At 41.3% G+C, this 18,522-nt stretch overlaps 1 protein-coding gene across 5 annotated transcripts in view; it reads left to right on the top strand.

Moving 5' to 3' along the window:
- LYRM4 (LYR motif containing 4) overlaps positions 1–18,522 on the top strand; it is a 144,701-nt gene that overhangs the window by 17,173 nt on the left and 109,006 nt on the right. For all 5 annotated transcript variants that reach the window (XM_059688524.1, XM_059688523.1, XM_059688528.1 and 2 more), the window contains exon 2: positions 15,107–15,227. In XM_059688524.1, coding sequence (XP_059544507.1) covers positions 15,107–15,227 — 121 coding nt within the window. The remainder of the gene's footprint in view (positions 1–15,106; positions 15,228–18,522) is intronic.

Below are 18,522 nucleotides of genomic sequence, written 5' to 3'. Positions count from 1 at the left end.
TGATAACATTTTTTCTTTTTCAAAGCCTATATGTTACACGTACTAGTAATCTCAAAAGTAGTGAGAACGTTTTATATTATCAGTATTTTTCAGTGGCAGGCAGTCAGTAAACACTTTTTTTTTTCTGATGAAACTATAAATACTAATACAACAGATTATTTTTCTGTAAAATATTTAAAGTAACTTACCTCTACATACTTAATGTTTCTTGCAGGCGTAGAATTGTGATGATCAGTTGTGTGTTCAAATATCTTAAATGCCTAACATAGCAAACATTGAAATTGAATATGCTAGTTACTGTGAGAAACAAAAATATAAACATGTAGTTAATATACAGTTATTAGCATATGTGTAAATTAGTTTCAGAACTATCTAATAATTTGCTACAATGGTTATTAAATGAATAGTGAAGAAAAGATATAAACACATAGTTGGTAAATGAAAGATCAAAATAATATCTAAAATTTCTTGTAAGGTTAAAAAATTAATTTCTGATACTAGACCTATCAGGGGATCACTTTGTAAATTATATAAATGTCTAATCACTGTGCTGTCTACCTGAAATTAGTATAGCATTGACTGTCATCTTTAATTGAAAAAATAATAAGTTAATGACATTATAGTCTGTTGATGTATATAATTCTTCTGGCTAACTGTAATTGAATTTTTATTCCTATTGGAATAGAAATCTTACACTTACCATTGGGTCTTATGTTTTATGGGAGTTATTTACTTGTTTTCTAATTTAATAAAACTTTTCAATTCACCAGTAGTTACAGAGCACAAGTGTAGTATGGCCTGTGGGGAAGTAAAGATAAACAGGTTTCCGCTTCCTGTCTTGGAAAGATGACAAACCTGGAAGGCCTGTGTATGAATTCTCTTGTACAAGACAGTGCAAAGGGGGAATGCCAGAAACAGTGCCGCGGGAGCCTGAAATGCGAAGGCGGCTTGGGAGGGGGCCATTGTGAAATGGTGGGGCACAGGAGTTGGATATGTTCATTAGTGGGAACTAAATTTTGCTTGTGAGATATAATACTGAAAGCACAACTTTACTGTACTGTACAGGGTGTTAATGGGAGTGGGCAGACATTCAGAATGAACTTAGGTGCCTAACTTTTTTCTTCTCACATTTTAGGGTTCCTTCACTGAAAATATTCTTTGTAACTCTTCCCAAGGGAATACTAGCATTTTTCGTATAACGCATATGGTAAATGCTGGTCCACATGTTAAATCGGATTTTCAACTGCTTTAGGCTCTTGAAAGCACAGAAGGCCCCTCACACATCTGCCAAATTGTCCATTTTCTGCCAGCCATTGTTGATCATATACATGAGACCTCCTTATTTCTAGGAAACACGCGTTTATGAAAGAATGCAGTAAGGAGAGATTCCTGCCTGGCCTCTCAGTACATGGGCCGAGAGAATAGGGCTTCTCTTTCTGTGTTAAGGCATTTTGGTAAATACAGTTTATCTCACTTCTGTGCCTTTCAATGCAAAGTGGACAATTTAAAATTTCAGTAGGTAGTTAAAGAAGATGGAAGCCTTTTAACTTAGTCTGCCCTACGTTATAATGATTACTAAATACCTACTGTGAATGTGCCATTTGTTGATTCTGGACAGGGCTTATTGGATCATGGAATTGCAAACGATGCTGAGGCCAAATACCTTCTTGCTCTGAGCACATAGTATGTACATTGAAAAGCTGCCTTGGATTTAGGCCAAGTAATAAAGTTTCAGGAAACTCAAGATGAAACAGTGTTGCAGATTTCTGATCCCTGAAGTTGTTTGTGCTAAAATATAAGTGGTGGTGGTGAGTAAAGCCCTTGGTAAATTACCAGTTAGCCCTGGTAGCTGCACAGTTATCATCATTGTCCAAAGAGCAGCAGTTGCTGGGACCTTGGACCTAAGCAATTAGAATATCAAATTTCAAAAGAAAAAATGTACTGAGATACAGTGAAGAGTTTTATTAGCAAGGCAGTGCATTCCTCTTCCGTACCCTGGTTCCTGCCAATTAAATGGCACTACGTTGCCTGTCTTTTCCATGTCTTCTAATCAAGGCATGCTCTTAAGTGTGCAGAAACGTCCCCACCTTTGAGAAAAATCTGTATCCCAAGAGAATTTCCTGGAGCTAGACTGCCCAGTGAAACAGACAGTTTTGGCACAGGGGCCCATGCAGGGACCACAGACATGGAACGTTACAGGGACAGCCCATGGCCCGGTTCCTTCAGCTACAGTGTGCCCAAAGGGGAGAAGTGTAGTGTGCCCACAGTGAAGATTCCCGCTGCTAGTCCTATGGCAGAATGAGGAGAGTTATGTTTATATTAATCAGAGTTTATTTTAAGATTTCGGTTTTTATTTGATCCTACAGAGTATATTTTGTTGTTGTTTTGGCAGATACGTGCAAAGTGTTGTTCTAACATTATTTAGTCAGAATTAATATGGAAAAGTGTATGATAAACAGTAACAGAATTTGTAAGTGCAAAAGTTTGCTCAGCCCTAGCTGGTTTGGCTCAGTGGATAGAGCGTTGGCCTGCGGACTCAAGGTTCCCGGGTTCGATTCAGTCAAGGGCACATGCCCAGGTTGTGTGCTCAATCCCCAGTAGGGGGTGTGCAGAAAGCAGCCAGTCAATGATTCTTTCTCATCATTGATGTTTCTATGACCCTTCCTCTCTGAAATCAATAAAAATAATTTTACAAAAAAGTTTGCTCAATTTTTTTCAGCCTTGAAGTCTTCAAGTTCTTTAATATAAAATCTTAACTCCCAAATACCTAGATGATTCACAGAGATGTTATGGGAATAAATTTCATAATGCATGGAAATATTTTGACCTACTTGGAAGAATGATGCAATAACAAGTAATGTGTATTATAAGTGGCCAAGCAAGCAAACATTGTTTTAAGACAATACAGCACTGAGATCAAATTAACTATCTACTTATTATAGTGCCTGATACTCCTTGCCTCGTGCTGTTTATGACAGCCCAGGAGATACAGAGGTTAATTGCATTTTTAAATTCATAGAATTTTAGACTTGACAATACTTTAGAGATGCCTCTTCTGTATGAAAGGCAAAATTAAAGCTCTTCAAAGGGGTAAAGGGCTACCAGATTTTGTCAGTAAATCCAGGGATGTGATTAATATGTTCATTTGCATAAATTTCCATATAGAGTTCAGAATCTAGTAACTCCAAGTTGGCAAAATAAAATTAACTTATGGGCTTCTTTGTCCTGGATTCAATCCAGTATTCAGGGATTGAGTGGACAAAGCTCCAGCTTGTCCTTTGCTGTCCTTTCAATGCCAGGATACTCTGGAAGTTCAGCAAGATTTTGACTGGATTTTGCAACCACCAATTCCAGGCCCTTTGGCCTTTTTTATTTATCTCCTGTTTTCTGGTCTTTTTATGGATGGGTGAGGTTACTGTATACCTGAAACATTTTCATGTAGATTTTTTTTTTCTCCCTCTTGAAAAACCCAGCAGATATTCTGCTATTCACACATTCAGTTAAGGTGAGGGAAAACTGCTCTTTTTTTTGGGGGGGGGGGGGGAGTATGTGAATTATCCTTTAAAAAACCTTTTTCATAAGCTAGGTGACTTATCTGTATCCCCTCTCCTCTTTCCTGAGTTGTTCATTTATTCTTACTGGTTACTAATGGCAGGAGGAAAGGATAAAACAAAAGGCATTTTATTTGACTCCTTTTTAGCAGCATTAATATAAAATTTTAAAGAAGGAATTTGAGTTTAATGACCAAGAGGAATTTCCATTGTTTGTGCTTTGTTTTCTCCCATAAAGAGGAAAATACAGAATTAATTGAATGTCCTACCATAGATAACTCTACATAAATTTTGATTCATTTAAAGGTCATGTTTTACAATGGCTAGTTCACGCTATAATTTTAAAATACAATTTGAAAAATTGTATTCTCTAACCTAACATTTAACCCTTATTACATGATAAAAGCTTGAACTTGCTTTTTTGATACTAAGTCAAGCTCATTTCTGGTAGGTTGGCAAGGGAAAGAAATCAGAAAATTCCATCCCTGCACACAGAGTCTTTATGTCACAGTGATACTTTTTTTTTTTTTTCGTGTTTTTTTAATATATTTTTATTGATTTCAGAGAAAAAGAGAGAGGGTGAGAGAGATACAAACATCAGTGATGAGAGTGAATCGCTGATCTGCTGCCTCCTGCATGCTCCCCACTGGGGATCAAGTTCACAACCCAGGCATGTACCTTTGACTGTAATCAAACCTGGGACCCTTCAGTCTGCAGGCCAACGCTTTATCCACTGAGTTAAACTGGCTAGGGCTTCACAGTGATATTTTTAAAAGAAATAAACCAATCCTTAAGAAAAGGCTATGTAGATGTGAGGACAATTAATACTTCAGTATGATTTTGTTTTCTTCCTCACAAGAGTAGTTTGCAAGACTACAAATGATGTGTTCATCTTTTAGTCCAGGAATGTGTGAGGCAAGGACTGTGGATCTTAGCCACAGCCACCAACTCTGGGGTTCCAGCTTGCAATGTGCTGCACTGTCTAAATAGGCATGTCTAAAACCAGACAAAAGAGCAACCAGGATCTCACCACTGCTTGATCTGTATGCCTCACTGCAAAAGAGCTAGACAGCGTTTATACGTGGCCTTTCTTTGATAAATTGGTTTACACTTTGAAAAATCTTGTTTGCAACAAAATGTCTACGGCTATGAGGATAGATCCAAGTGGTAATTAGAAGTTTAATTTTGATGAATTATAGGTTAAAGATCTTAAATGTTTTTAAGCACCAAAAAGGAATCCTGGACAGAAATGCTCCTGAATTTTTCCCCTAGGTCCTGAGGGAAGCATCCACTACAGGATGCTTATGCTTTGCTTTCTGTTATTTTATTAGTTGTGTTTTTCTTTTTACAAGACTAATACTTTTTTAAAATCCCTATAGAACTTTACCTAAAATCTGTAGTTATATAAAATTGTTTTTTAGGTCCTAGTGTTTTAAATAGACTTTTTTTACTCCCCCACCCCCACCCCAGCCATTCCCACCCCGGGCAAGCCCCCACTGCCCCAGTGTCTATGTCCATCGGTTATGCTAATATGCATCCATACAAGTCCTTTGATTGCTCTCTAAACCACCCCCCCACACACCATTTGTCTCTGGATCTGTTCTTGTTCATGAAATTATGTTGATCATTATATCTTACATATGAGTGAGATCATGTGATATTTATCTTTCTCCGACTGACTTATTTCACTTAGCATAATGCTGTCCAGTTCCATCCATGCTGTTGCAAATGGTAAAAGTTCCTTCTTTTTTATAGTGGTATAGTATTCCATTGTGTAGATATATCACAATTTTTTAACCCACTAATCTGCTGATGGGCACTTAGGCTGTTTCCATATCTTAGCTCTTGTAAATTGTGCTGCTATGAACATAGGGGTGCATATATCCTTTCTGATTTGTGTTTATGGTTTCTTGGGATGTAGTCCTAGAGGTGGGATTACTGGGTCAAATGGGAGTTCCATTTATAACTTTTTGAGGAAACTCCATACTGTCTTCCATAGTGGCTGCACCAGTCTGCATTCCCACCAGCAGTGCATGAGTGTTCCTTTTTCTCCACATCCTCTCCAGCACTTGTCGTTTGTTGATTTGTTGATGATAGCCATTCTGACAGGTGTGAGATGGTACCTCGTTGTTTTGATTTGCTCTCTTGGATGATTAGTGACTTTGAGCATGTTTTCATATGTCTCTGGGCCTTCTGTATGTCCTCTTTTGATAAGTGTCTATTTAGGTCCTTTGCCCATTTTTTGATTGGATCATTTATCCTCCTTTTGTTAAGTTGTATGAGTTCTCTGTAAATTTTGGAGATTAAACCCTTATCGGAAATTACTAGTGTTCCCATTTGACTGAGGTTGGTGGTTCATGTATTAGTGGTACCTGATGGAGTGGGATTGATAAAGAGGAGTATTCTGTCCATGCTAATGCATTTGACACTTATCCTGAAGATAATGGAAAACCATTAGGGAATTTTAAACAGGGAAGATGTAATAGGTTTTATTTACAGCTGTCCAAAAACTGAGAAGCTTTGGTTTCCAAAGTGGGTTTTCTGATAGTAACTTTACCTCCTAACTACACAAACCTTCTCACTAGTCACTGTCCTCCTTTTTAAAACAATTAAACTCAATTATTTCCCTCCTTTTTAAAACAATTAAACTCAATTATTTCACTTACTGCTTATATCAATAGCACTTTCCCTCATAAAGTTCTCAGCCATGTCTTTTCTTAAGTTATGCTTGGCTCTTGAACTATTTGTCGAAACACTTGAAGCAGTGTTGAGAGATAAGATTATCTTTTTAGGTTTTATGATGCCAGAAATAATTTTTTAAATGCCTTTTAAAATATATAACAACTTGACTTATACCAAGTGCTTATCAAAGATTGGATAGAGTTTATCAACTTCTGGAGGAAGCAAACCTCAGAGTTGAAAATCACAACCTCTGTGGTCAGCTGGCTTCAGAACCTAGCTCTACATGTATAGAACATGTAATCTTAACCTAATTATTTTATTTTATTTTTTTTAACCTAATTATTTTAAATATCTCTGTATGATAGTTTGTGAGGATTAAATGGTATATATCCAGTACTTAGCACAATACTTGTGCATGCTACCTGTGCCGTAAGTCATACATATTATTTTGTTCTCTCTTTGGATCCTCAAAATAGCACTACAAAATGACTGTGTAAAGCAGTCCTTTGCTTTGTGAATTTTGAAAATAGAAATCTGAGGATATACTTATAATCACTCAATATTATCTGCTTAATGTATAATATTCATTATTCTTTCTTAAAGTTCTTTTTCTCCGACCCTGGAGTTCATGTAACCAAAATGCAGGTTCAGCTGCCTGACACAATGAAAGCCAAACTCATAAGACAAGTGCTGGTGCAAGAGGAAAGAGGTTTATTCAGGAGCAGCAACCTGAGAGAATGCTGGACGGCCATCTCAAAGACTATGTCCCTTTTCTGCTCAAGCCCCCAGTTCTTACAGGGTTAGGGAGGGAAGGGATATTTTTTTCTATTCATTCATCTTTTAAAAAAGCTTTTGGATGTGCGAGGGCCCTGTCCATTCATCTTTCAAATATAATATAACCTCTATACTATTGAGTAATTTACATACTCCATTTAAAGTGTACCTTAGTGTAAGAACCCCCTCCTGTGCCAACTTGGCCAATGGAGGAGAGTTCCTGGCATTCCCTGACTATCTATGGCAAGGGGCAGGAAACTTTTTTCTGCCAAGGGCCATTTGGATATGTATGGTATCATTTGCAGCCCATACAAAATTATCAACTTAAAAATTAGCCTGCTACATTTGGTCAAACATTTAATTAACTCACCCCATATGCCTTGGCATGGCCAGACCAAATGACTTTGCAGATCTTATATGACCTGTGGGCCTGATGTGGCCCATGGCCTGATGTTCCCCACCCCTGGTCTATGGTAATAGCCAGGGTTTTATAAGTAAATATATTGGGATTATCCTCTGGTTGTTAAATCTCAACATTTTATAATCACTTCTGGGACATTTTCTTTCTTTATAACTTTAATTATCTACTCAGTTCAGTTTGTTCAAATTTATAATTCATAGGTTATATACCTTTGCTTGTTCTGAAGGTTAATTTTTTAATATATTTCTCATCAACACATTCAATTTTTTGTGTTTTAGATTTTATTTTCTCTTTTGTACTCTATTCTGGTTTCTATAAAAAAGTGTTAATTTTTACTTTTTCTAGTTAAGTATGTAATTATTCTCTAGGATTGCCATCTTTATTTTGTTTCCTTTTTTTTCCTCCTCTTTTGCTTTCCTTAAGTGAACAAATATAATATAACCCCTATACTATTGAGTAATTTACAGACTCCATTTAAAGTGTACAGTTTCAATGTTTTCACAAATATATAGGCCCGTAAAAACACTGTCCTAATCAAGATAAGAACTGATGCCCTGGCTGGGTGGCTCAGGTGGTTGGAGCATTATCTCTTACACCAAAAGATTTGTGGATTCAATTTCTGGTCAGGGCACATACCTAGGTTACAGGTTTGATCCCCAGTCAGGTTGTATACAGGAGGCAACTGATCAGTATTTCTCTTTCACATCCCTCTCTCTCTTTCTCCTCTGTCCTCTATCTCTCTCTCTCCTTCCCTCAGCCTCTCTGTCTAAAATCAATAAGCATATCCTTGGGTGAAGTTTTTTTGTTTTGTTTTTTTTTTAATAAATAAAGAGCCCAGCCAGTGTTTCTCAGTGGTTAAGCGTTGACCCATGAATCAGAAGGTCAGGATTTGATTCCCAGTCAGGGCACATGCCTGGGTTGTGGGCTCAATCTCCAGTAGGGGACATACAAGAGGCAACCAATCAATGATTCTCTCTCATCATTGATGTTTCTATCTTTCTCTCCTTCTCCCTGTCCCATCCTCTCTGAAATCAGTAAAAACATATTTTTTAAAAAGATAAGAGCTATTATCCCCAAAAAAGTCTCCTTAGCCCCTTTGTTTCCATTTTTGAATGACTTCTATTTCCTCTTTCATCTCTAAATACATAGACTTCACCCGCCCCCACTGGTCCCTGTGGCCAATAACTTTGTTGGTTTCCATTATATGTCTAGTGCTTGGTGTAGTGCTGACATAATAGGCATTCAATACCTATTTCTTCAGTGAATTCTCATGGCAAATTTTGTAATCATTACCTTTCAGAGGTTATTTCAATCTTAGCGCTACAAATCCTTTTCATTCATTCTTTTTTTTTTTTTCAGTTTCTTATGCTTTATTGTGTTTTTCTTATGATTATTGGTATTTTTCTTGAAGGTATTTTTTTTTTATTGCCTATGGCATTTGATAAGTTCATATATTCAGTAAATATTTGTTGAGCACCATCTCTGAACTAGGCACTTTAGATCCAGTAGTAAACAAGAAAGATAAAAGTTCCTACTGTCTGGGGCTCATATTCTAGTAGGAACGCTCATAAGAAGGAAGATTTCTGCTCTCTCTTCACTCTGTTATCTACACACAGTACTTTTCTCTCTATTGGTGTTACTATCCATTTTATTATACACCACACACACACACCATAATCCCAAGGCTGTGGCATGAGAGATGAGAGCCTGAACTAAGATGCAGACTGAGGATTTGCAGAAGTAGAAGGTTGAATCAGTAAGATTTTGTGATTGAAAGAATATAAGGGAAAGGAAGGAATCTAGGATGAATCCCCAAATGTCTGACTTGGACAGTGGTTGTATGAAGACACTCCTACCTAGGAAGGAAATACTGGCCATTGGAGGCAAGGGGAAAGAAAGATGGTGTTCAGTGGGAGAATCTGTAGTGGTTTATAGTGATTGGGTCATATGTATGTGGAAGTCAGAAAGGCGTGGGTATGAAAAAGATTTGGTATCCAATGGCATATAGTATAGATAGTTGGGCACAAATGCAATTACTGGAGGAGATTTTATTAAAAAGAAAAGAGGTACATTACAGAGCCCTAGAGAATACAATGCTTAAGAGGCTGCAGAATAAGATTCGCCTACAAAGAGGATTAGGAAGAAGCAGAGAACAAGAGGAGAAACCAACTAGCTATGGAACTCAACTTTCAGTGAAGCAAAAGACTACAGACACTATTATCTAACTCATTATAAAAATTACTGACTTTTAAAGATTTTATTAAAAATTAAATTACCTAAAATCAGTGGCTTATTTATGCACCGAGTGCCCTTTAGATATTAAGGCGTGATTAATATCTTGAGAGAGCTGACCTCAAGAAGTGAGCATACAATAGCACCATGGAAACATATATACAACATGCTTGCATTAAGTAGCATGGCCCCAAAGATGTGTAAAAGTGAACAGATGACCGGGAAGCAGCAGTAGGATCCAAGAACACATTGGTACTGCCATCTCAGTTCTGTGGAATCTAAAGACATGGCAGAATTAAGCTGTTTCCTCTTCATGGCTGTGAAGGAAACACTGTCTTCAGGGCAAGGCACATGTGAGTTAAGGCAAGTAGATGGAGGATATCACCTTTCAAGCAACTGAAGGAGCTTGCCCCAGAGAGACTAATAGAAAGGGCTGAATTGTTCTGTTGCTGGGACACTTTAGGGTTGGGGTAGAAGGACAAAGAGCAGATGTTTTTACAGGGTAGATAGAGACACCAGCATTGGGTTAGTGATGAAGGATGACAGAAATAAGGGATGTACATCAACTGATTTTTTGAACACACCTTTTGGATGGGAAAGCTAATGTGAGCTTCCACAGATGGGGAGGCTGTGATTATTATTGCCTGCATTTGGCTGACAGTAGTTCTGGGAAAAAGTGAAGTAGGACCTCAGATACTGTAGAGCTTTCATTACTACCTGCTGTATTGCTTTGTGGCTGGAAAATTGAAATGGTGAAAGCATCTCATAAAGGAGTTTGATCCTTGCAATGTTAAAAGTATAGCCAGTAGGAGAACCTGTGGACATTGGAGCTCTGGTGGCAGACAGATGGGCAAAGGCTGGGGTGGAGAAGTAAAGCCAAATGGGAATCTGCACAAAGAAGCCCTAAGAAACTGCAAAGCTCAGGAGGATAGAGGAAGAGCGATGGCTTCTGTAAGAAACATAGCCTTACTGTGTCTGTGGATGCCGTAACATAGTTGGTAGCTATTGCTGTTCTGTTACCTTTATGTGTTCATATTTCATGCCTTATATCAGATAGCATCTGACGCATATTAAGAACCTAATGCAAGAGACTATGTAGCAGTTGACTGCCTTTTTCTTTGAAATGTTCTTGCTTGCTGATATAGTCAAGAGACTGATAGCCAGAGTGTGTTCAAGGATTAATGGTTTACTTTAGTGGCAGTGAAAACATTGCAAATGATAAAAATCAGGGCCGGGGCAAGATAGAAATAATTGATGGCTGGCCCTCTCCTACAAAATTTGAAAATTCAGCCAGATAACCTTCACAAAATGATGATCATTTGAAATAAGAATTTGTACAACTGAAAATTTGTTCATTCAGTATTGGTTAGTTTTATCATTATGAACCAATGCAGTGTCTGCTCTTAGGGCAAAGAAAACACCTTAGGTTTTAGATGCTGCCGCCACTGCCGCTCAGTAGGCTCGCTGCCACTCTGCTGCGGTCTTTGTGTGAGCCCTGCATCTGGCACCCGTCAGTCAGCTGAGCGGCGCTCCTGCTGTGGGAGCACACTTACCACAGGGGGCAGCTCCTGTGTTGAGCGCCTGCCCCCTGGTGGTCAGTGTGCATCATAGAGACCGGTCATTTGGTTGTTTGGTCACTTAGGCTTTTAAATATATAGATGTCCTTGTCTCTTACTATAGCCTTCATTTTAAAGTCCATTTTGTCTGATATAAGTATTGCTACCCCAGTTTCTTGTTTGTTTTCATTTGCATAAAATATATTTTACGTCATTTACTTCCAGTCTGTGTGTGTCTTTCCATCTAAAGTGGGTCTCTAGTAAGCAGCATATGGGTCTTGTTTTTTTCTTCATTCAGCCATCCTCTGTCTTCTGATTAGAGCATTTAATCCAGTTACATTTAAAGTAATTATTGATAGGTATGTAGTTACTGCCATTTTGTTATTCATATTTTTTATCTGTTTTTCTTCTTCTTAAAGAGGTCCCTGTAACATTTTTTGTAATATTGATTTGGTGGTGATAAACTCTTTCTTAAGCTATTTTCTAATTTCCTTAAACTTTGGAAGGACTTATGTTTTTATATTGTAAGCCATACTGCCTTTTTTTCTAGCTATTCTTGACTAGTCACTAGTTTTTAGAAAAAATGAATTTAGTAATGACCACAATTGCCCATATTATTTTTCCAAATAGCCCATGCAGCATCCTGAATGAAGAATCAAAACAATACATTATTCCCTGCGGTTAATCTCTATTATAAAATCAATCTGCATATTAAACAGAATATTAGGTTTAAATTATTTTGTCCCCTCACTGCTCCCATCACTACCAAAAAAGAAATTGTTCTGGAGGAGGTTTGTGTGGGTGTGAGGAGGAATGATATTGTATCATATAAACAACCATTATGCTGTGTAAGAAAGCACACAAGAAATTGGTTTTAATTTACCTACCTACTATCTAAAATCTTATTAGATTAGCAGCTATACATGACTAAAATTTATATGTAATATAAGTCTATTAGTAAAGTCCTCCCATATCCTATATAATAAAGAGGTGATATGCAAATTAACCCTCACACCCTCACAAGATGGCTGCCTATGACCAGGCCAGCAGGGGAGTTAGTGAGGCACGACCAAACAACTGAACAAGCAGGCTGCGTGGGGCAACCAGGCCAGCGGGGGTTGGGGGGGTGAGTGGCAACCAGGCTGGCAGGGGAGGCAGTTGGGAGCAACCAGGCCAGCAGGTGGGGACAGTTGGGGCAACCAGGCTGGCAGGGAGGGGCAGTTAGGGGCAACCAGGCAGGTAGGCATGTGAGCGATTAGGAGCCAGTGGTCCAGGATTGTGAGAGGGATGTCCAACTGCCAGTTTAGACCCAATCCCAGCAGTCGGAAATCCCCCAAGGGGTCCTGGATTTGAGAGGGTGCAGGCTGGGCTGAGGGGGACCACCCCCCCGGACGAATTTCATGCACCAGGCCTCTAGTACCTTTATAAGTGAACTAGAGGCCTGGTGCATGAAATTTGTGCACTGGAGAGGGGGAGTCTCTCTGCCCAGCAGTCGGATATACCCCGAGGGATGTAGCAGTGCACCAAGTGTCAGGCAGCCAGGGAGAAGCCCAAATTGGGGCCGGGTGCCACGCCGCTTACGCTCATCCTGGCCCGCCGCACCTGTTGCTGCTGCTCAGTAGTGCTGCTGCAGTGTCGGGAGAGGCTCCCGCCGCCACTGTGGCAGCTGTGCTCGCCAGCCGTGAGCCTGGCTTCTGGCTGAGCAGCGCTCCCCTTGTGGGATCGCACTAACCATCAAGGGCACCTACTGTGTTGAGCGTCTGCCCCTGGTGGTCAGTGCGCATCATAGTGACCAGTTCTGGTCATTCCATCGTAATGGTTGTTTAGGCTTTTATATGTATAGATGAGCCCATTATAAAGTGTCTAGTACAGGGATCCCATTTCCAGTCATTGTCACTTTAAGAGTGAGAGAAAAAAAAACTCCTCTATAAATTCTCCACTTTGTTCAGGTGGGATTAAGGCAGCAGTTCTCAACCTGTGGGTCACGACCCCTTTGGTGGTCGAACGACCTTTCACAGGGGTCGCCTAAGACCATCCTGCATTTCAAATATTTACATTACAATTCATAACAGTAGCAACATTACAGTTATGAAGTAGCAACGAAAATAATTTTATGGTTGGGTCACAACATGAGGAGCTGTATTTAAAGGGCCAGAAGGTTGAGAACCACTGGATTAAGGTGAAAGTCTTTGGCAGTGGCTTATATCCTAAAAATGCAAGTTCCTAAACTGCATTCTTTTCTGCTTTATGCCTCTTAATATTGCAAGATTTTGGTTTATTCTTGCTTTTAAATGCAAATAGACCTGATATGTGAATTATTAATTAAAAGTTTCTTTTTAACTTACAAAAGTTTATCTAAATCAAATTAGTCCTCTTTAAAACAAGGTTCCCCAGTAAATTGTATCCATCTCAACATCCCAGCTTTCAAGGAAATTATATTTCCCTTCTCTCATTTTTTTGCCTCTATTTCCATTCTTCTGTTTCTAATCTGGAGTCAGACGCGCTACCGTTGCGCCAGGAGGTCCTCATTCTTCTGTTTCTAAATGTTACTAATAGTTTCCCATGGATTCTTTTTTTTTTCTTTTTTAATATATTTGTATTGATTTCAGAGAGGAAGGGAGAGGGAGAGATAAAAACATGGATGATGAGAGAGAATCATTGTTCGGCTGCCTCCTGCATGCCCCATACTGGGTATGGAGCCTGCAGCCCAGGCATGTGCCCCGATGAGGAACTCCTGGTTCAGAGGTCGAAGCTGGGCTTCGCATGGATTCTTTAGCTGGTGTTCAAAGTTGAGAGCAATCAGAGATGCTACAAAAACTACAGAAAATTGTGTCTGATATGTTTAACATGGGCTGCTTCTCCTTAGCCTTATCTTTAATCTGGTACAGATGGGTGGGCCTGGGGGTAAAGGCCATGACCCTCTGAGTATGAGAGTATATCAGGTTAAGGACTCTTGACTCAGCAACAATAGCTAATTATCCAGGCCCATCTACCCTCTATGCACACACTCTGGTATGACAGTGATGCGAGGAGAGGCAGATACTAATTGCAGTAAGGAATAGCAAGAGGGAAGAGGAACAGTTTTCACTTATTGAGTCTTTTTCTTGTACCAGGTTCTCTTTCAGATTCAGACACTCATTATAAAACTTACTCTCTCCTCCCCTAGCACCTCTTTGAGGTAGGCAGGATTGTACCTGTCTTACAGATAGAAAACATGGGTTATGTTAAGAAGGTTGGCCAGTTTCACACAAACAGGGAGCTAGAGCAAGAATTTAAACCTAAGCCTGTCTGATTTGAAAGCCTTGTTCTTGAACTGCTATCCCATATTGCATGTGATTTATATGGGGGGAGGAGAGTGTTAGGCGTGTGGATGTATGTGCATATGTGTTTAATTTGCAATCTGTACTGAGGTAAGATCCTGATGTGGATGTTAAGTTACACAAGAGGAAGAAATAGCCAAAACATGGGACAAGATTATAGAGCTTCCCCGAATCTGACTTAGATCACTGCCTTGGTGTATTCATATGTGGTGCACTATTTCCCCTCGTAGTTCTTGCTTTGTCTCGGTACATTAAAGGTTCAATTACCCATGTAAATGGAGAGTAGCCACATGTGAATACCTCTATAAAGAATTAGCAATCTAAGCTAATTTCAGTAGCAGTTTGCCATTTATATGTGACTTGTTTGGGGTAGATTTATATCCCTAAACATGTTTGCTTAGTCATCCCAGAATTGTAATGGATGGGCCTGTCCCCAGAGCAAGCAATGAAGTGAATTATCCATAGGAGAATATCAGACAGTTCATCCCTAAGGAAGAGCTTTTAAATTTATTTAAAAACATAGCTTCAGAGATACTGATACCTTTTCTCCCCCATCCCAAATTTATTTAGAACTTATGCTATCAGGAAGATAAGAGATGCCTTCAGAGAAAATAAGAATATGAAAGATCCTGTAGAAATTCAGGCTCTAGTGAATAAAGCCAAGAGAGACCTGGAAATGATTCGTCGACAGGTAAGAAAGTTCAATGATGTACTATTTTTCATTAAGAGTTTAAAGCTTTGACACATCCCCTTGAATGCATGTCACTATTTTTGGTATTTATGATTTACACAGAATCATGAGACTGTTCCTTTTACTCATATAAACATAGAAAGATGACCTATTATATTATTGAATTCAAGGAGAACATAAAGGAAAATATCAGCTTTCCTGAGTTTCCAGGGAATGCATCCTTTGGGAAGCTAAGTTCTCACATTTAACTAAAGGTTGATGCTTTAAGTATGGGAAACTTCCAAAAACTGTTCTCTTTGTAAGATATATTACACATTTGTGTATGGACATATGTCAAAGAATATAAATGTATTCTACTTTTCTTAGTATTTTAAAATCATAGTTCAAGATAAGATTGTCGTGAAGACATGGTCATTGGTGAGGAAATGAATTTTGTTGCCACATGGAACGTGTATCTGCAGGCGGAAATGGTGTGAATAGCTGCTTTGGGATTGACCCCATAAAGGACCCTGGGAGGTGCTTTTGTTTGCATCTTGCGGAAGTGCCAGGGATCACCTTGATTTGTGCTTGCCTTTCTCTTTCTCTTGAGGTAGAGTGGAGCAGTTGCTACAACATGGTCTCTGGGTAGTGCGATATATCCATCCTTCTGCAAAATTCATTGGAAAGCTAAAGACTAAAGTAGCTTACTATCAGTTGGCTTTCTCACTCTCTAAAAAAACATATACTTTTCACTATTTTCCTTGAATTTAGCAGTAATCACACCATAAGCTTCATTTCTGCTTCTATTTGTTTTATTCTCTCACTTGCAGTAAATTTGTTTATAAAGTGTGGAAGGGAAGCCCCTTGACATTTTGCTAATTTCTGTTTGTGTTTTGGAAAGAACTTCTTTAGCGTCATGAGGAGATGCCAGCTTGACTAACATTATATCATATCCTATCTAATAAAAGAGAAAAATGGTAATTGGCGTACGACGATACCCTTTTCATTGGCTAATCAGGGCTATATGTAAATTAACTGTCAGCCAAGATGGCGGTTAACTGCCAACATAGGCGCAATGCTGGGAGGCGAAAGGGGAAGGAGGGAAGAAGCTGCCTGCCGCTGACTGCAATCGGAAACCCAGGCGGCAGCCAAGAGCCAGAGAACCGAGCTGCCTTTGCTCGGAGAAGCCAGGCCTCCTTTGCTGGCTTCTGTGATAAGAGAACCTGGCCGCCATTGCCGGCCCTGGGCCAGTAATGGGAGAAGCTGGGTGGGGCAGGGAAGAGGTGGATGTCTGCCTGGCTTCTCAGATCACTGATCACCAGTGATGGGAGAACACCCAGAGGCGGGGCCAGAGGCCAGGCTGCATAGCTGCCTGGGGACACCATCTGGACCCCAGGGGCTACGCAGCCAGGCCCCAGAAGGAGACCCAGAAGGTGACCCAGGCGCTGGGGCTGCGTTGCCGCTGGGGCACGCGATCCGGTCCCCTGGGGGCGGCGCAGCCAGGCCCCAGAAGGAGACCCAGGGCCCGGGGCTGAGTTGCAGCTGTGGTACGCAATCCAGTGCCTAGGCTGAGGAGACCCAGAAGGAGACCCAGGCGCCGGGGCTGTTTTTGCCGCTGGGGCACGCAATCCAGTGCCCAGGCTGAGGAGACCCAGGGCCCGGGGCTGCGTCGCAGCTGGGGCACGCGATCCAGTACCTGGGCTGAGGAGACCCAGAAGGAGACCCAGGGGCCTCACAAGAGGAGAGTCTCCATGGTCAGATGGCGTGGTGCCGGGACAGGAATAAAGACCCGAGGTGACTCAGATGCCTGGCCACAGGGTTAGACCAGCCAGCAGGGCCTTTCAGTTGGGACTGGGGTGGGGGTGGGGCGAGGGAGGCAAGCCGGAAATAGAGAACTACAACTCCCAGGAGGCTTAGCGGCCAGGGCCTGGGTGCCTGGCTGTGAAATCGGATGGGCTGTAGTTTCACAAGCCACTTTAAACTAGAGGCTTGCAAGGTTGGAAGTTCTGCGTCGGGAGCCAGGGAGAAATGGAGCTGGAGCAGAGAGAAGGGTCCATGGCAGCTGTGGGCTTTGAGGAGTTCTCAGCACCTCCCGGCTGGGAGCTGGCGCTGCCTCCGCTGAAGGTGGTTACATCCTGGAGAGCGAGCTTGAGACCGAAGTGGAGTTCGTGTCTGGGGGTCTGGGCAGCTCCAGCCTCCAGGAGCGAGACGAAGAGGAGGAGGCAGCCTGAGGCCAGCAAGGGCGGCGCCAACAGGAACTCAATCGCAGGAAGTACCAGGCACTGGATCGGCGCTGCAGGGAGATTGAGCAGGCGAAGGAGCGGGTCCTGAACAGGCTCCATCAGATGATATAGAGGATAACATGGAGACTCCAGCAGGAGCGGAGGTTCCTCATGAAGGTGCTGGACTCCTACGGTGACAACTACCGGGCCAGCCAGTTCACCATCTTACTGGAGGACTAGGGCAGCCAGGGCAGAGACGCCCCCAACCCAGGCAACGCTGAGAACGAGCCTCCAGAGAAAGAGGGGCTGTCCCCGCCCAGGAGGACGCCAGCGCCCACAGAAGCCAGCAGCCCGGCCCCTGGCGAGGGGCCCAGCAGTTGGAAGAGGCGGCGAGTGCCATAGGAAGGGCACTGGGCAGGAGTCCCGCTGACTCCGGAGCTGGCCCCCGTGCAGATAAAGGTGGAGGAAGACTTTGGCTTCTAAGCCGTCGAGGCTCTGGACTTAAGTTGGGTTTCTCGGTTGCCAGACAAGCTGCTGCCCACCCCACCCTAGCCAACTCCCCCTTTGACTGACCCCCCAATAAACGGACCCGATGCAAAAAAAAAAAAAAGCTTATAGAGGCATGTTTATAGGATCAAATAGTATAAATATAGATGTAACAGGACAATAAAAAGAGAACCTGGCTATGATGATAACCTGAATGCTGCCTCTGTGTCATTCCTTCTTTGGGAACCCCTGGACCTGCTGGGGCTGGACCCCAACATTCCTCTTCTTATAAGGACTTCAGTGAGATGGGCTAAGGAGCCCACTGGAACTGCCACAATTTAATGTAATCCCCTCTTTAAAGATCTTATCTCCATATACAGGTACATTCTGAGGTTCTGGGGATTAGGATTTTAACATACATTTTGTTGATTACCCAAATCAGCCCTTAACAACCAGCATGTTTCAGAAAGTAGATTCCTACAGGGTTATTTACCAAACATTCAGAAGTATTTTTAAAAGAGCTAAGCCCCTCGCCCACCGTGTGGGCCCCTCCCAGCGAAGAGCGAAGGCCTGGGTTCCGGGCACCGGAGGAAAACTGGTGCCAGCAG

This window comes from Myotis daubentonii, chromosome 3 (genome assembly GCF_963259705.1).
Source record: "Myotis daubentonii chromosome 3, mMyoDau2.1, whole genome shotgun sequence".
In the NCBI taxonomy this organism is placed as follows: domain Eukaryota; kingdom Metazoa; phylum Chordata; class Mammalia; order Chiroptera; family Vespertilionidae; genus Myotis; species Myotis daubentonii.
The sequence above is the reverse complement of the archived record's forward strand: the minus strand, read 5'-3'. Positions and strand labels throughout refer to the sequence as shown.